Source organism: Hippocampus guttulatus, chromosome 2 (genome assembly GCF_054856545.1).
Source record: "Hippocampus guttulatus isolate MCC_2025c chromosome 2, RoL_Hgut_1.0, whole genome shotgun sequence".
In the NCBI taxonomy this organism is placed as follows: Eukaryota; Metazoa; Chordata; class Actinopteri; order Syngnathiformes; family Syngnathidae; genus Hippocampus; species Hippocampus guttulatus.
The window spans coordinates 30,802,486-30,826,914 of NC_141262.1; the positions used below are offsets into that span (position 1 = coordinate 30,802,486).

General features: G+C 41.1%; 1 protein-coding gene across 3 annotated transcripts in view; it reads right to left on the reverse strand.

Annotated features, from left to right (window-relative positions):
* The window catches only part of tspan17 (tetraspanin 17), a 30,708-nt gene that overhangs the window by 3,137 nt on the left and 3,142 nt on the right, over positions 1–24,429 (reverse strand). For 2 of the 3 annotated variants that reach the window (XM_086105630.1, XM_086105629.1), the window contains exons 2-6: positions 20,673–20,723; positions 5,710–5,856; positions 4,283–4,453; positions 3,801–3,926; positions 2,284–2,328 (exon numbers count right to left, since the gene is read on the reverse strand). In XM_086105630.1, coding sequence (XP_085961756.1) covers positions 2,284–2,328; positions 3,801–3,926; positions 4,283–4,453; positions 5,710–5,856; positions 20,673–20,723 — 540 coding nt within the window. The remainder of the gene's footprint in view (positions 1–2,283; positions 2,329–3,800; positions 3,927–4,282; positions 4,454–5,709; positions 5,857–20,672; positions 20,724–24,429) is intronic. The other variant, XM_086105631.1, reaches the window with a different exon arrangement.

The following is a 24,429-nucleotide window of genomic DNA, read 5'->3' on the forward strand; positions in this document are numbered from 1 at the left end:
CAAGTGATCTGTTCTGACAACCTGCTGAACCTTGACCTCTCCTGTGTCACAGGAAAATGCGAGTGAGGCCGAGTCATTCTCCTTCAGAATAAGTGGGACTGTTTCTTGTGCCTGACAAGATAATACTAATTTTTGTGCTATACAGTGGAACCTCGATTTAACGGACTGATTGGGGAGGAGAGCAGAGAGAGCTGTTCGAGCAGATTGTCCGTGACATCAAAGGACTTTTTTTCATGACCTAAAATCAAAATGATTGCATAACTGTTTACAAAATGTTTTAAAGTTCATCCAACCTTACCTTGTTGCTGCTTGGGGGGAGGATAATGCCGCGTTGGTTGTGCTCATGAGCCACGATATTAGCGCTTTCTTTTTTCATCTCCATCAAGATTAGATGCCATAGACAAGGGCTTTACAAAACACATGTGTGTAACTGGACAAAAAAAGCATATTCCAGACATGTGTAAATGACTAAAAAAAAACAACCACAGATATGAACAGGAAGATATGAGCGATGTTCCTTTTGAGCCATGTTGCTTAAGGCATTCTTTCTATTACAGTTGATGGGACAGTCGACCCTACTTACATTGCCGCCACATTCTGTACCATATTGTTTTTGATGGTTGAGGTCGTCCTGCCAACATGGCCGCAACATTGACACACTTTTTAGGCTGCTCTCGTCTCCTGTAAAGTCTATTTATCGATGATGAGGGAGCAGCACAAACTGGAAACATGCGACCAGACTGTTAATAACTGTGGCCAATCTTTGAGCTAACGCACTTTGACATGTACTGTCCAAAGGGGCATTTTGAGGAGACTGGAGACTATTTTCTGTCCGAATAATCTGGGATCTGTTCGTTTCGAGTCTATTGAATTGAGGTTCCACTGTACTCTGTGCTGTGTTCACGAATAAGGAAAATAGGGCAAAACAAGCGCAGCCTCAGATTTGGTAGACATTTTGTTCACAAGCGCAACCTGATGCTATTTTTTAACCTATAGGGGATGAAGGGAGCTCCTTTGGAGCAAGCTGTTTAGTTGGTCAACATTCTCAAAAGGTATTTCATTTTCAACCTTGGTCGGAGGGCTAAATTCTCTGAGTGTCTCCATAAACAAGCTGCGCATCACTGATAGCGCCGGCAAAATATTAGTCGGCGGGGCGTAAACAGACATGGGAAAAACAAATTCATACCTACTCAGCGGACAGCAGTTCACTGTGCTGCAGTGTGCCTAGCAACAAGCAATCTGTCGGACTGCAGTGCAGTGAGTCGTAACTGCCACACCCACCCACCCACCCGCGGCACACGCACACGCACACACACACACACACACACACACACACACACACACACACACACACACACACACACACACACAACAGAGCGGACTGGCACAACCCAGCCGATTGCCAATTACACAGTGGCGTAAGGCTGCTCTCCAGGCTATAACGGGAGGCTAATTATACCTGCTAGAGGAACAATCTGTTATTACGGCAGGAAGCGTGCAAAGAAGCCTGGGTAATTAACTCGGCAGATTCTCAAATTCTGCTGTGATGCTCGAGTGATGTTTGTGGGCATTTCTCTCTTTTCTTTTCTTTTATTATGGATATTAAGATTTTAAATCACCCTTGACTGCTCAGGTCATTTCAATCAGCTTGACCTTGTAAGCTCAGAAGCTTGTGATTTCTGCAAGAAAAGGGCGGCTCCGTGCACACCATCCGGTGAAATTTAAATAGATCTGAAAATGCCATTGCATGCATTCTCTTAACGTTGGCTTGAATTGAAGTTTTCAATTCCACTGATTCTTTTGTTAATTGAAATGCAATTAACAAAATAATCCAGCATCGGGACAAAAAATACATACTGTATATAAATCCGGTTTGCATAGGGGAAATTAACATTCACGTAAATTTATTTTAGATCTTTGTTAAAAGATGGCAAATCAGTCGGGATGTCTTGAACTTGTGTTTCAATGCCAATGTTGTATTGAGCAGAAAAATACTAATCTGGAAGAGTTTCAGTCGTGTTAATGTGGCCCAACACATCAGTCCATGTCATGTTTTATTCTATTTCTGACAAAATCAATGGTGTCTACGCTGTTTGCAGCAAGGTATGGCATTCTTTAACTCCTTCAGCAGAGGATGTCTTTTCAAAAACAGTTCTGCACAATTGACAAAATGAAGAATTCTGTGAAGAATGGTGTGGAAATTATTCTGAACAATGACATAAATCAACTATGATGATCATTCATACAGTAGAGAGACAGTGCTAAACGTGTGACAGTGCCTACCTCTTCACGTCGCACATCATAACCACACTGCGTGTTGACGACACCCTGTTAAGGAAAAAAAACGAGAGGTGAAATCTAATGCTAATGTCTCTCAGTTCCTTTTTCAAATTTTACAGTTGCATGACTTTGCAGTTCAAAATGTGACCAGACGGTTCACGTAAAAGACACCACTTTTTTTAGAAATGCAATAAAATCCCCTTCATCATGGGTTCAGTGTTTGCGGTCCCGGTATATCACAGACTATGTAGAAGTGTTATTAATTTAGTATTTTTGCCATTTAATCGTATTTTGCTGCGTTTGGAGTTTAAATCCTGTGTGTCGTGAAAAAAATATCTGCATGTACTGATTCAGCCAATCAGAGCGTCGCTATCGTTTTGACACCCGCTGATTGTGTTCTGTCAGTAGACACAGCGCGCTGCTCGCCTTGCTGATTCACTTCCGCGTTTTACCTTTCTGTATAGAATGCAATGTAAGCGGAATGGCATCCTGACGTTGGTCTGCAACGCAGTTCGAAAACAGAATTGGTGGAGCCACCCAGGAATACAAGAGAAGAAAGAAAGCTAGCTAACAACTGCCTACAATCATGATAGCAACAAGGGAAAACAAAACAAAACGTCACCGGTGAATAAGGGCTGAGACCGCGTTAATGCGCAGTTGTACGACATGCTCATGCAGGCGGAAGGAACGTTTGATGGTCAATTTTAATATGTGACAAGTTGGTCAATTCTTTACCAAAAAAAAGACACCTTGATTTGAAAGCCATGTTCGAAGATCACATGCATTAAAACGAATACCATCTATCCATTTCCTGAACCGATTTATCCTTACAAGGGAGCCTATCCCAGCTGTCTTCGACCAGTGGGCGGGGGACGCCGCGAACCGCTTGCTGGCCATTTGCAGGGCAGACAACCGTTCACGTTCACAATCAAACCTAATGCCAATCTAGAGTGTTCCATTAACCTGCCATGCATGTTCTTGGAATGTGGGAGAAAACCGGAGTACCCGGAGAAAAACCTACGCAGGCACGGGGAGAACATGCAAACTCCACGCAGGAAGGCCGGAGTCAGAATCAAACCCTGCACCTCTGCATCGTGAGCCGGACGCGCTAACCAGTCGAACACCGTGTCGCCCATTCATATATGGTTAGTTTTATTAACGTAAGATGTCATTCTATATCGCAGATTTCACTTATTAGGGGGGTGTTCTGGAACGTAACCCCCTGTAATGAAGGAGGATTTATTGTTCTCTGAGGTCATGCAAGATGTCACATGAGATACAAGCAAATCTCACTCTGTACATGTTTTATAGTATTTACTGTACATTTTTTCTGTTTGTTATTTTGTCAGTTTTTCATCAAAGTTTTATCTGATGACTCATTAATTCAATGATTCATTCATTCTTACTTAAAACTGAATTGAAATATGAACGAAGTGAGTGGCAGTGAAACGCAGAACAGATGACCTCAGAGGGCCCACTGTACTAAATCGATGGTGCAATAATTGGTTTCAGCGCCTCACCACAGGGTCTTTGACACAGCAAGACAAAGGGACACCACAGCGCTCCCTGCTGTGGTTCTGTTCAGTGCAGTTGAAGTACATGTTCAAATTCCAGTCATCAGGCCCATGAGCGCCACAGCATGACCACTAAGAAACAAACAACAGACAGAAATGCTAACTGACAATTAGCCAACAACCAATAGACAAGGATTTTGTTTGATCTGGTCTTGGAAAGGCACTGAGGCAATCCGAGTTCTGCTTGCGTGGGGTGGCAGCTCACGGTGGCAAAGATAGCGGCTCCAGATAACAAACAAAAGAAATTGTTTTTACATGGGAACCAATTAGCCCTGCCACCTCTTATAATTGGATAATCACAATTACATTCACTTTGACATTTATAGCAGACCGGTACCCTCTGTCCAGAACATCTGCCTCCAAATAAGACTTCAGAAAAGCGGGGCATCTGTGTGGACAGTAGTTTTCGGCAGCAGCGGCAGCCTTACATATCCCTGGGCGAAGTCAATGAGATTCTGCAAGTCGATGTCATCGCGGTAAGCCTTGATATTGTTGTTAATGAAGAAGTTGAGCTGGTCTTTGATCCAATCCTTAAAGACGAAGGCGAGAATTCCTGCGGCGAGTTCCAGGAAGAAGATCAAACCCAGGAACACGGAGAACTAAAAAAAGTCACAAGCGGTCAGTACAGATGGAGAGTGGTAGGGCTGCACAATACATCAAAAAAAATATCGTCAACGCGATAAAATCCCTGTGCAATATGCTTATCCCAAAGATGTGCAAGTGGACCTGTATGCTTTTATCTGACTTCAATCAGATGCAACCTTAAACCAGGTAGGAGAACAGTATTTAGGGGGATCACGACCACGAAATAGTATAACTTCAAAAAATATCTCTCTCCCGTTCCTTCTCTCTGTCTGTCTCTCTCCCTTTTCCTCCTTTTCTCTGTCCCCCCTCTCTCTACACACACACACACACACACACACACACACACACACACACACACACACACACACACACACACACACACACACACACACACACACACACACACACACAAATGGCAATTTATTACGTTTGATGAGCTAAGAATGAACAGTTTAAAGGATTATTTAATATAAATCGGTAGTTGTAGCTCAAAGATTGAAAATTTTAGACCCGAATCCACGCGACGTGCTCGGTGTCATTACTGGACGATCACATTCATGGATGATCGGAATCGGTATCGGCAGCTTAAAACTCATCAGAACATCCCTAGTCGCAGTATCGCGGTAGTCAAAACCTCTATCGCATGTCGCATGCTTTTCCATTTTTCTGCAGCCCGAGTCAGTACCACTTAATATTGTTAATTTTACAAGCAGTGTTAGTCTGATGGTCCTGTTGAAGGCTCAATTTGCTTGGCAAAAAGTGCAGCCCCAGAGGTAGCATTAAATCATCCCCTTACAGTAAACGTAGGTGGAGACAGGCTAATGATTCATGTAGCAAAACCCTATTAGCTCCTCTCTCCGACGCCTGACTTACTGCTGCTAATGGAAATCGGCTGGAGGTAAGAGCTACTCAGGACTGCAGGCAGCAGGTTTGTCTGCATCAGCTGTCAGTCGAACCAGAATACATCCCCCAAAATGGAGGGTGTTGATTTGGGCTTTAAAACTATTCTACTTTATTTCCACACCAAAAGGCAAAGAGCAACATTAGGATGTTCGGATCCGCGTTCTTTGATCTTTGGCGGGGAGACGGCACGTTTTTTTTTGGGGGGGGGGGGGGCTTCTCTTCAAGCGACAGCGACACCTGTGACTTCGGCAGCCTCTGCTCTGGGTGTGAACTGCTCTTCTAAAGGAGGGCTCAAGTGGTTAGACTGGTGTGTATGTGTGTGTGTGTGTGTGTGTGTGTGGCCTTTGAAAGTGAGGAGGCAGCTTACAAATTTAAGCAGGCGCGTGTTCTCCCGCAGTGCTCCAATGCATCCAGCAAAGCCCAGCACGAACATGACCCCTCCGACAACAATGAAGAGCCAAACAGGGTCGAAACCCCCTAGATCTGTGATGGATGACAGATTGGACAGCACGCCCTAAGGGAGAAGGAGGCAAATACAACAGTGAAAATTATATTTCCATCGATTGAGACATCCCACCGTTTTCTTTGGGATGTCAAAGAGAAATATTTAAAGCTCATTATGACACAGATAATACTCAAAAGTGCCCCCCACCTTCCAAAAAAAAAGATGTGGGTTGCATTATGAATAAAACGTGCTTTTATTATTTTAACTGCCATATTTGGAGCCATCTGACAACGCTGTGAAACAAAGTTACATTTATCAGGAGCACAGTTCACAGGTTTCTGCCAATGTCCACAAACGTATCCTTCCTCTGCACATCCTGCCCAAACCGACTATGCTCCACCTTACAGTATGCTTTCCCTTTCACTAAACTCTTTTAGAGTGAATGCAGTGTTTCGTCACACTTTTGTATATATGTCAAAGAGTGCCATTTTATAGTGATATAAAATATAATCCGCTACACTGCCTCTTTTTAATTTGTAATTAAGTAGACTACAAATTCATGGTTGAAGACAGCCAAGGGTGTTCCATCAGGCATTTTTCAAATTATTATCATTTGGCATATGCACCGTAAGAATAGTTTTCCAAAACGATCATATTTCTGTTCATTCATTCATTCATTTTCCGAACCGCTGAATCCTCACTAGGGTCGCGGGGGGTGCTGGAGCCTATCCCAGCCGTCAGGTCAGTTCAAATGACTTGACAGAAAAATTTAATAATTTTATGTTGCGATATCATTTACTGATGATACTATGATACTAATGCAGTGTTTCTTAACTTGGGTTCGATCGAACCCCAGGGGTTCGGTGAGTCGGTCTCAGGGGTTCGACGGAGCCTCTGCCATGCAGGGTGAGACACACGCAACTCAACATGTTAATTAGTTAAGACACACCCGCTTGGCCATCACTGGCTGCAGATAATCACATGACATTGCTTGTCCAATCAGTGCTGTGGGAAATTTAGTTCGCTTAGTCGTCAACGTTTGACTGTCGTGACAGTACGTCGTACAATTAAACAAAAAAAAAGTATAGTTATCTTCTGAAATTTTATTTACTTTTTTCTGTTTTTAATAAATGTGTTTTTTTTATATCTTGAATGATATACTCTATATTTATTTTTTAATATCTTGAATTATATATATTTATCCTTCACTCATGAAGGGTTTGGTGGGCGGCCCGGTAGTCCAGTAGTTAGCACGTCGACTTCACAGTGCAGAGGTACTGGGTTCAATTCCAGCTCCGGCCTCCCTGTGTGGAGTTTGCATGTTCTCCCCGGGCCTGCGTGGGTTTTCTCCAGGTGCTCCGGTTTCCTCCCACGTTCCAAAAACATGCATGGCAGGCTGATTGAACACACTAAATTGTCCCTAGGTGTATGTGTGAGCGCGCATGGTTGTTCGTCTCTGTGTGCCCTGCAATTGGCTGGCAACCGGTTCAGGGTGTCCCCCGCCTACTGCCCGAAGGCGGCTGGGATAGGCTCCAGCACCCCCCGCGACCCCTAGTGAGGACTGAGCAGTTCGGAAAATAGATGGATGGAAGGGTTTTATTGAATGTGCATATGAACTGGTAGGGTTCAGTACCTCTACAAGGGTTAAGAACCACTCTACTAATGTAAACACAATCCATGTGATGACTATCTTTGCAGCTGATAAAGTATGAATCGAACATATACATCGGCTTCCACAGATAAGAAACAGAAATAAATTGGGCCTGGTATACTGTAAGTTAGGGCCGGACAATTATGGGAATAATAATAATCACGATGATTTGGATTTGATTGATTGACATCACAATTAATATAACGATTATTGCGTGACTTCAAAACTTAGTATTTATTCAACTACTAAAACTCAACTACTCAAAACTACTATACTATCATAACCTAAAAATGCCCATTCATCCCTCCACATTGAACACTTTATTCTCATTTTTGTCAAGCACACAATGACCTTGAAATTCAAGCCTGTTGCATTCAATGTTCCCTCTAGTTTTCCATCCCTCTGAGCATTCACACCAACTACTCCATGAGCATTCCTTGGACCACGGTGAACAACATCTGACACGCACGCGGCGGCCAAACCCTGATCACACCTGTCCAAAACCTGCAATCAAGGAATGTGATGTAGTAAGTTATGAAAAAAGTAAAATGACCTTAATAGCAAACTAGAACATTCGAATTATGACACAAATAAAAGTGGCCCAAGTTACTTTTATTATAGCACGGGTTATTTTAAGCATAATTAATTCAGCCAGTCTTTGTATAACTATGGTCGTACATTGTCCACTCATCAGTAATGGAAAACTTAATTTCATAAAACACAAAAATTCCTAGTTAGCTGACCTTGGAAACGCACGAAAGAACCTCATTCAAGGGGCGTGTAAACCATGTCCATTTTTGCACTTCCTGAATGGAGCAGTCCACGGCCTCTCGTCTGAGGTGTGTGAGTGAATGTTTGTCAATACATCAAACTATAGAACAACTGAGTGCACACCCTCGGTCGCATTACTGAAACTGTAATGGAAGTGGGAATAGTCTGGTGTCCTGTTTGTAGATTAAAGTGTGGTGGAAATGAAGAGTGTAGAAATGTAGTGTGTGTGTGTGTGTGTGTGGGCTGAGAGGGTGAGAGAAGTGCACAATTGCTCACGTGCGCAACTTAGTGGGAACATTGCTTGCCTTTTCATTCTGCAGGATCCACACTTTTGATGCCTTCCATTTGCACACATTGAAATGGCGAATAAGCATCTCGCTTCTCTCTTTATCATACTGTGTTTTTGTTCTGTCTTTGCTTTCACAAGCCTTGGGATGCACTGGACTCACCTGGGACTATCGGTATTATATTTCGTATCACATCATGTGGAAATTTGTGTTGGTAAAAAAGTCCTGGGAGCTTTGTATCCTTGATTTTTGAACCCTTGAATCCTTGAAAACTCAAGTTGGAATGTAACTTCCAAGGACAACAACAACATAACTACTAAAATAAGACTGCTTAAAAAAAGAAAAAAAAACATACTGTATAAAAACAAACACGGTCTCTGCTCCTGCTGTGTGCACATTGGGCTCTTGGGGGTGGTGTGGCGATGTACATGCATGGAGAAATGGAGTACAGTCATCCCTCGCTCTAACGCAGTTCACTTTCCGCGGCTTCGCTGTTTCACGGATTTTTTTAGTGCAGTTTTTAAAATGATTTTAAACAGTGAATTGCGTTCTGCATCCTGATTGGCTCAGACACTGACCGACGTGAACAGTCTCCGCACCTCGTCTCTGTACAGCTTGCCAAATCTACCTTTGCAAATTTTTGGTCTTCGGTTTTATTGTATCAGTGGCGGATGCTGGTCTGTCAAGGAGGGGAAGCTAAATTTCGGCCTACATCATAAAATGTGTCCGTTTATTAAGACGTGAATTCTACTCTCCGTTCCTTTTCAAAAAATGAGAAGGTTGCCATCACCATAAGATCGTGATTGGCTCATTTCGCTGTCAATCAAAAAGGATTCGCTCGCCCCCAGCGGTCAGCTCGTGAAGCTAAAACGGGATCTGAGACACATTTCGATCGCTCCGGCATGGTGTGCCCTCGACCCCGTCGCCTCGTGCTTGCTAACAGTCGTTGGCTCTCCCACCGCGCCACAGCATTTCTACCCTCCACGCCTTTCTCGGCGAGGAATCCAGCGAAAGCTTTTGAGGGAATGAATTCCCCCGGGCTCGGCGATCGGAAGAGGCAATCCCTCCCGTTGCTACTCCCACAAGGATCGCATTGTTAAACGCCCGGTCGCTGACGAACAAGACCCATATTCTGAGGGAGTATTTCCTTTCCAATCACTTGGATTTCCTGTGTCTGACGGAGACTTGGGCAGGTACTGGTGAGTACAACGCTTTGCTTGAATTGTTGCCACCTGACTGTGGTTTCCTCGATACACCGAGGACATCAGGCCGTGGTGGAGGAACGGTGAGTATCTTCAAGAACAATTTCAAATGTAAACGGTGCACATTCACCACATCAGGCACCAGCTTTGAAGCAACCTTCTTTGAAGTCGGTCGTGTTTTCCCGGTGCTCTGTGCTGTCATTTACCGTCCTCCTAAATACAACAAAGACTTTTTAAGCGACTTTTCAACCTTTCTTGCGGAAATCAGGCTGAGATATGATCATATCCTCCTAATGGGGGATTTTAATATCCATGTGTGCTGTCCGGAAAAACCACTAGCAAAGGACTTCTTAAGACTTATCGACTCTTAATTTCTTAATTTCGTGCAGTATGTGACACATGAACAAGGACATATTTTAGACCTTGTCCTTGCTTATGGTCTACCGGTGTCAAATCTGGAAGTCCTTGAAAATGGGATTTCTGATCACATGGCAGTTTTATTTGACGTAGTCTTATCACATGCTGCTGTGAAATCTGCCGCTCCTAGTTGTAAACGCCGAATTTTTAACCCTCGCACTGCTAGTCGTTTCTCTGATGCCTTTAATAACCTTTGCGTACCCTCGTCTAACACAGAGGAACTCACCTGGATTTGGTGGCTCCTTCAAAAACTGTGCTCCCAAAACCTAAACCCGAGCCATGGTTTAACGGCATTACCCGCGTAGCTAGGCAGGGGTGTCGCAAAGCCGAACGCAAGTGGAAAAAAGACAAATTGCATGTCTCTTATCAAATTTGGAAAGACTTCTGGCGTAACTACCAGCTCACAGTAAAAGAGGCCAAAAGAGAATATCTGTCGGACCTTATTCAAGCTAACCGTCACAACCCGCACGCACTATTTAAAACGATAGATTCTGTACTCAAACCCCCTCTGCCTACTTGCTCGGATTCTTCATCAGAGATGTGCAACAGATTCCTTCAGTTTTTCATCGATAAGGTCTCTACAGCTAGGACTCCGGTCTCAAATACCGCATCTGACGTCTCTGTCCATGTTCCATGTTCAGCTGTGCTAAATTCTTTTGAAACTGTGTCCTTGACACTTTTGGAGGATGTAGTTCGCCAGACGAAGCCATCTGGCTCCCCCTGAGACTCTCTTCCCCCGCACTTCTTTCAGGAGGTTCTCCCGAGTGTTGCCGCATCGGTCTTGGATATCACCAACAGCAGCCTCTCTTCTGGTATAGTTCCCCAACAGTTTAAACATGCTGTGGTCCAACCCTTGCTCAAGAAACCTGGTCTTGATCCAGATGTGCTGTCAAGTTTCAGGCCCATTTGCAAACTGCCTTTCATTTCCAAAATTCTGGAAAAAGTGGTGCACATGCAGTTGAAATTTTTCTTGGATGAACATAACATCTTGGAGGTCTTCCAGTCAGGTTTCAAGATGATGCATAGCACGGAGTCAGCCCTGTTACGCGTTTCTAATGACATCCTCCTGGCAAATGACGCTGGAGACCACGTGTGTCTCGTTTTATTGGACTTAACTGCAGCATTTGATACAGTGGATCACAGTATTCTGCTGACTCGTTTGCAGCACTTGGTGGGCATTGGCGGCAGTGCTCTTGAGTGGTTTAGGTCCTATTTAGCTGACAGAACCTTTTGTGTCAGCCTTGGCTGCTCTGAGTCACGCACTGCTCCCCTGTCATGTGGTGTTCCACAGGGCTCAATTCTGGGGCCTCTGCTGTTCTCGCTGTATCTGCTCCCATTGGGTTCCATCTTAAGGAAACATGGTATTCCCTTCCACTGCTATGCAGATGACTGCCAGATCTATGTCCCACTGAGCAAGAAAGACGCCTTCTCATTAAGGCCACTCCTATCCTGTCTGGAAGAAATCAAAACCTGGATGGCACAAAATTTCTTGAAATTCAATGAAAAGAAGACAGAGGTGATATTGTTTGGTCCCAGTGGCCCTTGTACATCCCATCCTGTAGACTTGGGCCCCCTGTCTCCTTATCTTAAGTCAACAGTCTCAAACTCGGGCCTTAAACTGGACAGTGATTTGAAACTTGATCGGCAAATTGGTGCTGTTGTTAAATCCAGCTTCTTTCACCTTAGACAGCTGGCCAAAATAAAACCTCTCCTCTCACATGAACACTTTGAGACAGTAATTCATGCCTTTGTCACATCCCGGGTCGATTACTGCAATGCCATTTACTTTGGAGTCAGCCAGTCCTCCATTAAGCGCCTTCAGCTGGTCCAGAATGCCGCTGCTCGCCTCTTGACTGGTACTCGTAAGAGGCAGCACATAACTCCTACTCTGGCATCCCTTCACTGGCTCCCCATACATTTTAGAGTTATTTTCAAGATCCTCTCATTTGTTTTCAAATCTCTGAATAATCTCGCGCCACCTTACCTCTCTGAGCTCATCCGCCCCTACACACCTGCCCGGCGCCTCAGGTCTGTGGACCAGACATTATTAGAAGTTTTCTGTTGCTGGTCCCTCTCTCTGGAATGACCTCCCACTGAACATTCGGCAAGCCTCCTCGCTGCCCATCTTCAAAACCCTCCTCAAAACTCACTTGTATTCTTTGGCATTTGACTCAGCATGACTTAGATTTGTTCTTGGTTCTACTGTGTGGTGCTTTCTACCGCCTTTATTACCGATTAGTCTTACTGTTTATTGTGCATGTTAAATTGCTCCATGTACAGCACTTTGTATGCAGCGATGGCTGTTTGAAAGTGCTCTATAAATACAGTTGACTTGACTTGACTTGACTTGACTCAGACCGATCATCCAATCATCATGCAGAAAAGCTGAGCTTCCTGGCCAGCCTATAAACGCCCACTGTCCATAGACTCACAAGAGACGCTGAGCGTCCAATGGGTGGGACAAAGCATTTATCCAATGACTCGTCTAGTTTCAATGCATTGGGACAACGGGCTCTGAACTCTCTCAACGTCCAGCGTCCGTGCTGTAGACGCTCAGCGTCCACACAGTTTAAAGGACAGTGAAGCTGCGGGAATGAATGAGAAGAGGGTCGCGTCGTAACTCGTAATTAAAAGCTGATTCCGAACAAAAATTGAGCGCATTGTAGCACATATTTAGTCAATGACATGTACACACATGTATTTGATCACTTATTTTTGGACATTTTAGGGGAAGCTGAGCCTCTGCATTGTATCCAGAGGCTAAAAAATAAAGCTGACTATCAAGTACCAAGTACAACTTTATTGTCAAATTTACAGCACATTTAAAATTTTGTCCCTCTCACATTCTTTTGCATTTTTTTTTTTTTTTAATTTTTATAAATCCTACTTCACGGATTTCACTTATCACTGGTTCTTTTTGGAACGCAACCCCCGTGATAAACGAGTGATCACTGTACACGCTTCCAAAGAGAAAAGAAGAAAGTCGTGATTCAACTGCATTAGAAATAACTCGTTTTTCAAAGACTGGGAAGAAAAGCAGGAAATTCACATACCAAAAACATGGACTTCGAACCCTTTGATGACCCTTCCAACCCTTTGATGACTTCCAACCCTACTGACCACAAGACATTTGACCCTGAGAACAACTTGGACCCGGACAATAACTTTTTCAAGACCGACCGACCGCGAGGGAGCCAGCGACGACCGACCGTGAGGGAGCCAGTGATGACCGCGAGGAAGCCAGCGACGACTGCAGGGAAGCCAGCGACCGCGAGGAAGCCGGGAGACAACCAGCCAGTGACCACCGCGAGGGAGCCAGCGACGACCGCAAGGGAGCCAGAGACGACCGAGAGGAAACCAGCGACGACTGCAGGGGAGCCAGTGACCGCGAGGGAGCCGGGAGACAGCGAGCCTGAGGGAGCCGGGAGACAACCAGCCAGCGCGCGTGAGAGAGCCGGGAGGCAGCCAGCCAGCGAGCGTGAGGGAGTCGGCGACGACCGCAAGGGAGCCAGCGACCACGACGGACCCAGGAGACGTCCAGCCAGCAACCGCGAGGGAGCCAGTGATGACGGCGAGAGAGCGAGCGACGACAGCGAGGGAACCAACGACGACCGCGAGGGAGCCAGCGACGACCGCGTGGGAGCGGGAAATTCACATCCCAAAAACATGGACTTCCAACCCTTTGAAGATATTGACTATAAGCCATTCGATCCCGAGAACAATTTGGACCCAGACAACAACTTCTTCCAGAACAAACAAAGGGTAACAAACTCTGACTATTACCTGGATGAACAATTCAACACTAATATAAAATTGGAAAATGCACTTTCAGTAATACACTTAAACAGTAGAAGTCTCTATAAAAACTTCACAAAAATCAAAGAATACCTGACTAAATTCAATAAATTTAAAATAATTGCCATATCAGAAACTTGGCTTGATGAAGATAAAACAACTGAAATGGAAATAGAAGGTTATGAAATGTTTGCAACTAATAGGGAAAACAAAAAAGGAGGGGGGGTTGCAATATATGTAGACAAAGCACTTAAATGCAGTAAAATCGAGAGATTGACAAACACAATAGAAAACCTAATGGAATGTCTAACCATTGAAATACATAATAAAAAGGCATCAAATATCATCATAAGTTGCATCTATAGGACACCAGGATCATGTATTGACACATTCAATAAAAAACTAACAGATATGCTCAGTTACAACAACGATAAGAAAACACGAATGTGGTGACTTTAACATTGACTTATTAAACCCAAATGGACACAAAAAAACAACCGACTTCATAAATACTATGTACAGCAACAGCTTTTTCCCAGTAATCCTGAAACCTAGCAGAATAACAGTTGACACGGCCACATTAATAGATAACATATTTATAAATAAGATTGACCATAAAATGGAAAGTGGACTTCTCATTAATGACATAAGTGACCACCTACCTGTTTTTGCAGTTTTTCATAATTATTTTGATAGAAAAGCTAAGTCAACAACTCGCATAACAGAAATAAGACTAAGAACCCAACGCTCCACCGACGCCTTTAAGCAAGACCTAGAAAAACAAAACTGGACCGAGGTCTATTCAAACGAAGACCCAAATACAGCGTTTGAAGTATTTCAGTCTACCATAATCTCCTTATATGATAAACATTTTCCATTAACTAAAGTCTCCAAAAAGTATAAAGACCCAAGTAAGCCATGGATAACGAAAGGCATAGAAAACGCATGTAAAAAGAAAAACAATTTATATAAATTGTTTTTAAAATTGAGAACTGAAGAAGCAGAAAAAAAATATAAGACCTATAAAAATAAACTAGTAAATATTATAAGAACCAGTAAAAGAGATCATTATCATGCACTATTAGAGCAGAATAAAAGTAACACACAAGAAATATGGAAGATACTTAACCAAGTAATCAGAAATAGTCCTAAAAAAATGGATTATCCAGAGTATTTTATCAAAGGCAAAAATACTATTTTGGAAAAAACTGCAGAAATAGCAACTGAATTTAATGAGTATTTTGTCAACATCGGCAGTAACCTAGCAAAACAAATTCCTGATCCAACAAACTTGTTTGAAATAGATAGATATGTAGAAAAAAACTCCTCCACGATGTTCCTTACTGCTGTAAAACAAGAAGAAGTATCAAATATTATAAAAACTTTTAAAAATAAAAAGTCAACTGATTGCTTTAATATTGACATGACAATAATAAAGCAGATTATAGAATATGTAGTGCGACCTTTCACGCACATATGCAACCTGTCATTCAAAGCTGGTATCTTTCCATCAAAAATGAAAATTGCTAAAGTTATTCCAATCTATAAAAGTGGAGAAAGACATCGGTTTACAAATTATAGACCAATATCACTACTACCACAATTTTCAAAAATATTAGAAAAACTATTTTCTCGCAGACTTGATAGCTTTATACAAAAGCATGCGCTGTTAAGTGAGAATCAATATGGCTTCAGGGAAAAACGGACCACCTCAATGGCAGTTATGGAGTTTGTGGAAGCAATAGCCACTAATATAGACAACAAAGAATTTACTGTTGGGGTTTTCCTAGATCTAAAAAAAGCTTTTGACACAATAGATCACAGTATATTATTGAAAAAAATAGAAAGATATGGCATTAGAGGTGTATCTTATAAATGGATAAGATGTTATTTAGAAAACAGATATCAGTACGTGCAAGTCAACAATAAAAAAACGAATCAACTGAAAATCACTCACGGAGTTCCTCAGGGGTCAGTGCTTGGTCCAAAACTATTCATCTTATATATAAATGATATCTGCAAGGTCTCAAAACAATTTAAATGTGTCCTATTTGCTGATGATACAACTTTCTACTGTTCTGGAATAAATCTGAAACAGCTCCTGACAACCGTAGAAAACGAATTAAATAAATTAAAAAACTGGTTCGACAGAAATAAATTGTCACTTAACCTGAAAAAATCAAAGTTAATTGTTTTTGGCACAAGACCAATCAAACACCAAGCTAAAATTATGGTAAACTCAATTGAGATAGAAAGAGCGTATGAAACCAAGTTTCTCGGATTAGTAATAGACTCAAAACTATGTTGGAAGCCACATATCGATAACGTAAAAAGAAAAATAGCCAAAACCGTAGGGATCCTCTACAAAACCAAGGAAGTGCTAAATAAGAGATCTTTGTACACATTATACACTTCATTATTATTACCATATATGACCTACTGTGTGGAAATATGGGGAAATGCCTGCAAAACAAACACACTCCCTATTCTCAACCTACAAAAAAAAGCAATTCGAATTATTAATAGATCAAAATATACGGAACCCACAAATCCACTATTTATCAAATTAAATACGATGAAATGTTATGACCTGGTTGACTTTAAAATCGCCCAATTAATGTACAAAACACACAATAACCTGCTCTGCCAAAACATTCAGAAGTTTTTCGAAATTCGAGAAAGCAGCTATGATTTAAGAGGTACCAACTTATTCAAAAAACTCAAAACAAGAACAAACATCAAGCAAAGAAGTGTATCTATCAAAGGTGTTAATCTGTGGAATAATCTCTAAACGGACCTGAAAATGAGTAAATCGCTTGCTGAGTTCAAAAACAAATTCAAAAAAATAGTACAAACAACCTACATCAATCAGAGTTAAAATGATAAATTCAAAACATTAAATATAATGATAAATCAGAACTAAGTTGATAAATAGAGAAAGGTATATAAATATCCATTATGAATACAAGAGAAAATTGACACAAGAGTGTCAGGGTGTGGAAGTATATAATCCCGATACAAACCAAAAGTTGTAAAAATATCACGGTTAAGGGTAAAGTATGAGCCTTAATGGAGACTTCTTTCTTCTTACTTTTTTCTTTTCTGATTGATATAAAAATGATTTATTAGATACAATCACATAACGGGGTAGGACTAGATAAGTTTTTTACTTCTTCCTACTCCCTTGAACATAATAACTGTGTTGAATGAAGATTGATTTCTTTCTTTTTACTTTTTTTATCTACCTTATTTTCTGTCAAATTATTACTGTATATATGTTTTATGTTCAATAAACAAACAAACAAACAAAAAAAATGTGTCAAGTATTATGACACCTGTGTCGATGCTAATTTTGCGTTCGCATGTCAATGGGATTTTACATTGACTTTATATCAATGTTTTAAAAATGAAGAGAACCCCATGTCATTCTGCATATTCATCGCTTTTCTTCAATTAGAATGTTTTGAAGATAGACAGAAGCCAAATTTGATCATTCTGATTAATTGCCGAGCCCTAGTGTAAGTAAAATTTTGTGTAAACGCAAAATTATAAAGATCAAAATCGTGGCTTGGACATCTTCCCCTTGAATTCACAAAAACACTAAATGCGTTCGAACTGCTTTCAGCATTGTACTTTTTCAATTCAATTGGTTGTTGGTCAGTGTAAAAGGTGAAAAGGTTTCTCATCAGATTTACACGGCTCTCACTCTTGACCTGACAAAAACCTGGCTTCCAACTGAGGTGTGACTCAACACTGAATGTGTGTCACAGAAACCAGGAGAAATGACAAACCTATTCTTTTGAATGGTAGCATGCATACTCAATTGGCATAACTCAGAAAACGGTGATCTCAGTATTCTCTTTATCTGTGTAAAACCCCGTTTCGGAGTGTCACTCAATCTAATAAATCAATTGTTTTAGTCAAATCCAGGAGACAGGAAGGTGACAGAGTCCAAACCTTTAAGGTAGATAATGAGCCACAATAGTATTTTTCTATTCAGAGTCAGTGAGCCGGACAGATTAAACACAGAAACATGCAAAAAATGAGGGGGGCCAAAAAAGAGAAATCAGTACATTCTCTCAAAAACACTGGTCAGAATTACAGGTATTTGAAAGTGTTTTAAAATGATTATGAACCATATTTATCCCTTAACCCTAATAACATGGTAAACTGTCCACTGTAGTAACCGCTGTCCCTGAAAGGGTTAGTGTTTGATTGAGTATGAAGTAAATTTATTCTGTTGATATAATTCAAGAAAAGTCTGGAGAAAATGAACGTGACATTGCTCTTTGATTTTGTTTGAGTTGTTCCAATAAAAAAATAATAAATAATAAATCATTTTATTTCAGCAACTACTACTAATGCCAAGGAAGCGGAGATCTAATGGGTCCCTCTGGCAGGGTCACGGAAAGGTTGTTATGGTGATTTTCCTTTATTTCATTTGTTTATTTCCATCATCATCATTATTATCATTATTATTTGTTTTTCATCATTATTATTATTAGGCTGATACTGATTATTAGTATTGTGTTTTAGGCTGTGGTGAGGAATAAGACGGCCTTCTCAAGTTTAAAAACTGAGAACTAACAAATGCACATGATAGCTGAATGCAGTTGTGATGAGAATAATTATTTTAGTCCCTGAGATGCGAACCAACCATTATTCCAATCCTGTACTTGCCATTAATCATTCAGCCCTAATCCCTTTAAATTATTGAAGCGGTTCCACCAAGGGACTTGGGTGCAGGCAATTTGCAGGGTTCAGGACCACACGGTACTAATCAGATCATGCAACCACAAAGACAGTATTTAGGGAACCGGCATGTATAATTTCAAGATAATTAATGAACATGTTCACTAGTAACAGGACTGAAGAGGGTTTTTAAATGTTTTTACTGATCCACTGATAATGGGAGTTTAATGACAGGACGTGTCCTTTTTATGCTCCACTACGGTTAAAAAATAGAGTTGGCGTCAATTTATGGAGGTTTTCCAAAAGATCCCTAATCTCACAAACCTGAGGACACTGTAATACCGAGAGAATCTGTGGCATGCTCGTGCGCTGCTCATCTGCTCAGACTTGAATATGCTTTGTCCATGAATTCAATGCACTTCAAAAGTATTGAAACAGTATGCAGGAACTTCAAAAAAGGATTATGAAGTCAGAAAAAGTATTTGGAACAGAAAGACTAGACATAAATCATTTGCTTGTAATAACGCCATTCACCTTTGGTATCACTAAACCAATTTTTTATTTTTATTTTTGGGTGACCCTTTTCCAGGCTTTCACTGTAGTTTCTTTTAGTTGTCTGTTTTTGAGGTTTGAGGCAATTGACTACACTTGATACAATTTATCATGTAAAAAAACACAAAACATTTCAAATTTCAAAATTTCAAAAAGTTTCAACGTACAACAGACTACTCTCTAAAATGCAAATATAAAAGGCTAAATGGTGTGACCCAAACAAGACCACAGTAACTACAACTAACTGGCATGGCTTGGTACTTACGTAACATGGATAAGGGTTTTCATCATGTCTTGAAAACATTGTTTGGGATGAGAGCATGTCTTTGCTTAAATGTAATGTGTGGAATGGCTTTTGTAATACTAGTCAGGGGGTCGGCAACCCGCGGCTCCAGAGCCGAATGCGGCTCTTTCGCGACATCTAATGGCTCCCTGGAGCTTTATAAAAAATGTTTGAAAATGGAAAAAGATTTTGATAGTAGGCTAATATAGCTCAAATAGATATATATACATGTTGCAGCTCCGAAAAAGGAGAGCTGTGGTGTTGGTTTTTTAAAATGTACACTTTATTTATGCTTTTAACAGTCTCGACAAAGACAGACACGTCTGCTTCCGACTCCGTGCCTTCTCTCTTCTCGTTCAACTCGAGAGCCGTTCAAAGACAGCCTCTGAAAAACGGAAATTCATGATCACTTCACTGACACTAAGAAAAGAGAAAATAATACACCAAAACAAAACATCAAGCGAGGAAATTACAAAATAAATTCTATGGGGGCATTTGTGAACACACAAAAAAGGAATGAATAACAAACAATTCTGAGACAGTCCAGTCTCCTACATACATACAGCATGTGTTTCCTTCATATAGAAGGCTTTTATTTTTTTGCGGCTCCAGACATATTTTATTTTATTTTTTTTTTGTCCTCTTTGGCTCTTTCAACATTTTGGGTTGCTGACCCCTGTGCTAGACCAACACTTTTTTTGCTTTTTAATCAAAGGGCAGGACTTTTTTTTTCTTTGCTCCCATGATCAGACTGACATTTTTTCGCTTACTATCGGTTTGCAAATTTACTCATGGAACACAGTTTTTTTTTTGTTTTTTTTGAACCAGCTCCTCCTGCCTCGTGGACACACTGAGGCAGAACCGATGACATAACCGACAGGCTTTATCGCCCCATCCTTGCCGTGAGGCAAATTTATATAATTTATGCCATCTACCACATGCCCCGCGAAAGCCTATAGTGCAGACATTTGGCTATATTGATTTAATATTCACTCTAATAGGACACAACAATGCAACAAACCACATCGGTCAGGCGCACGCTCCAATAATTTGGCTGACATTAAAAATGGGTGTGTTCAAAATAAACGCTATCTTCTAATTTTAAAATGTTTCCTTTTCAAACCCTTTCTTACCCAATGATTTGCTTTTTGTGTGTGTGTTGCAGTAAAAATATTGGAAGAATGCAAGTTATGCTAGTGAGCACTGCATGTTCATATGCGTGTGTTGAAATGTACCTTCTCCGCCCATGCCCACAGGCCTATGGCAAGGAATGCTGCTCCCAGTAACTGTAAAACAAAGAGCAAAGAAAGCAGGCCTCCATCAGACAGAACAACAATGTAAAAGATACAGTATTTAATAACCGGATATGAACAATTAGAAATCTGTCCAGAGACATGCAAAATAATGCTGCAATGTCTACATGTGGGAATTCCTCTCACTGCAAATAGCTAAATCTGTAAAACTGGTTTTCCAAGGCTTCAAAAAGAACTAGTATGTCCTGTGGACAGACTATCTTAATCATTGCATTTGCAGGTGGAATTCATTGCTCCGGGCCACTTCAGAGACTGAGGATGTGAAATCCAGAGGATTAGGGAAAAATCTTTCCAGCATTAGCTTCCTGTCCCTGTGAGGGATGTAAGCAGGGGCTCACAAGGAGGGGGGAAGGGGGACTGCAGAACTTTTTATTGGAACAAACAAAACAACACAAAAGCAAATTATATTTTTTTCATTATGATTCAAATCTAATCATGTGTCTCATTGGATTATAATTGACGGCAGTCCCTGCTAAAATGTGGTGGTAATTGGGGCTTGTGAATCATTGTTTAAAATATAGTGGTACCTTGACAACTGAAGTTTGTCAAGTTACGAGCCGTCACTTCGTCCATTTTTTTCCAAACAAAAATTTAATTTACAAGTGACCTTTCCTATAACCATAATGTGAGTGTGCCATATGCAATTTAACAGAAGTTTACAGTGAATCTAAACATAAAACAAAGTATGATTAAAAAAAAACATGTAACATTGTCTTAAGCCAGATTCATGTCGCATGATAATAAGCCCGTATTTTAGCCCCGATTCCCCACTCCCGACAATCCTAAGGACGCTCCCGTTACTGTAATGTTGATCTGATCAGACTACCGTGTGGTATTTTCAACATGTTTTGCGTGATTGTTTTGCGTGGTGCACCCCACGGACAAACAAGATTGCAACCCGTTGACAGTGGCGCGTGTTCATTCCATCCTCTCAAACTTAGCTGATTAGCCGTAACTCACCGTTAACAAACAAACGAGCAGCGTAGGGCTTGGGTGGGTTGGCGGTAACCATACATTTTCTCTACGTCTTGTCTTCATTCGTTGTCAGCAGAGATGCTGCTAGACTTCACTTAAGAATGCTTGTTTCTCTATGTTCGGCCTGTGATGGGGTGTACATGTTGTGTACATGTCGACACTCCTATGTAAACAATTTACATTGACTTTAAACCTGTAGAATGCATCGGTTTCAGGTGAAATGTCGAATTTGCCATACAGAAATATCATACACCAACAAAAGCACCTCTGCAACTACATCTGGAATGTTACTCATCATTATTAGTTTGTTTTTTTGGAAACTGTTCTAAATGCCAAATTTGTTAGGTTTGGTTTTTTAGATGACCTGTGGCAACATTTGGATGATGAGGTAGGGAAACTGGGAAGAAGTGCAACAGCAGATACTATACCTGAGGTCCAGCGATAACTGGCAGAGGGGAAAATTGCACGAAGTCAAGACCCGCTGTTATAATCGAAGGACCAACACGCTACTTTTCCAAACCTCTCCAACCTCGCAAAGCAGTTTCTCTGTACGCCGGCATCCCCAGTGCCATGCGAGCGTGTGTTCTCCACAGCAGGGGAAATAGCATGCAAGAAACGCAACAGACTGAAATTCAAAACACTGGAGCAACTTATTTTTCTAAATAAAAATTTGTGAAGACAAAGCCCACATGCATCCTCATTTACATAATGTTCACCTTATTCAAACATATTGAATAATACAATATGAATGCATAGATGTGAATTATATTGTATCCACTTCGTCATCAAATCAGTCAGTTCAGTCTGTCAAGTGGGTTGGCTGCAGGGATTTTGAAAGTCCAGCAGGTGTCAGTGGTCAGCGACACAGTATCAACACAGTATCAACACAGTGTGCCATTGTGTCAACACGCGTCATGAGGCCTCATGGACACATCACTACCCAGCAAGGTAATGTGACGATAAGTCAAACATCAATGAAGGAAAACCCCAAAATAAATGATCAATATACATTTACATAGATAGCGTCCCAAACATGCTGCCCTTTGCTTAAGGAAATAAGTAGAGTAGTATAAGCATGTTATGCGTTTTGCAGGATAACTTGTACCCTCATTACGCTGGCTTTACTCATGAACATTGGATCAAATAAAACGCCCCGAATGCTTCTCCAGGGTGTCATGAGACTGCTGCTCAATAAAATGGATGACTCAAAAAAAGTATCACACATTTTAATGCATCAAAGTTGCCTAACAAATCATGAAAACAGTAAATATAGCGCCCTGATTAAAATCAATTTGTAGAAAAAGACCCGTAGAGACTTATAGAATGGCAAATGTCTATTTTGTTTGATGAAAAATAATGCGTTGAGATCCCACAAGCTGGGTTGGCCTTTGTAGTGAGGAACATTCTATATCACACACACACACACACACACACACACACACACACACACACACACACACACACACACACACACACGCACACGCATCCTTGGTTTCATAACTGCATGAGAAACCTGATTCATACGAAAGCAATCAATTTGCAATTCTTACAGAAAAGGAAGCCTTGCCATAATTGGGAGGTGTCATTTCATCTCAGATCGAGTGCATTTGAGCATAACCAATCCAGTCGTGTGTTAATACGGAGATTATCAATACTAAAGGGAGCTTCGTCAGTTAATCCTGTTAACATTGACTAACTACTGGATCAGTGTCGACACACACAACATCTAACATTATCTTTGCATCAACCCATCACATCTCCTGCTGCATCAATACTGTCAGCTGGCAGTGATGACACATGAACAGTACTCACAACACAAAATCATCGGCCCCTCAGAATGTATTCATCACAATTCATACTGCCAAATCAGTTTTTACATAAGGCAGATTAATTATGAAATAAACACCCGAAAACAAGAATTTCAAGTGCTTTTCAAGGCTAAAATCTCTTAACATACCACCACGTAGTCAATGTCTCTGGCAATAAAACATAATACCGACTGAAGTGGAGATACACCCAATAATAGCAAAACACTTTGAAAGATCGAGGTTCATCATCAACAATTAAGTTTTTGGGGAATCTGGAGTTTTATCAATTGAGGAATGGCTACTCCAACCCTCTGCCATGCCACGCAAGAAAGAAGAAAAAAAGCAACTCTTTGTTGTAACTAGTAATACAATTTACATTTGTCTTTGACAGGTATCACTTTGGTATACCAATGCCACACTCAAACAACAGCCACTAAATTGTATTTACAGTCTAGCTTGCGCTAATATCAAGGATGTTGGCACTGATTGGCCATGATCTTGCAATAGTTTTTGAGTGGCTAAAGTTTAACATTGAAATAAATAAATACATTCTGAGTTAATTATTAAGATAATGAGTTCCGACCTCACTTGACGGCATCTATGTGACTGCATGCACATTCTTCATCATCAGGATATAGAAAAGAAACAATTCATTTAAATACACGGGCAATTTTAGATAACATTCAACGTTCGTTTTTTGTTTTATGTCTAAGACTGTCGGCTTTTACAGATTTCTTTGACTCGCCCAGACTCTCTCGCTCTGTTGCAACCTGCTGATGAATCTCAAAACTCAGAGGCCAAATCCCTCTGAGAATGTCTTTTTTTAACTCTGGCAACGCCGGGATGCTGTTGAAATGTTAGATGTCGAAATGTGAACAGCATGATGAAAAGGACAG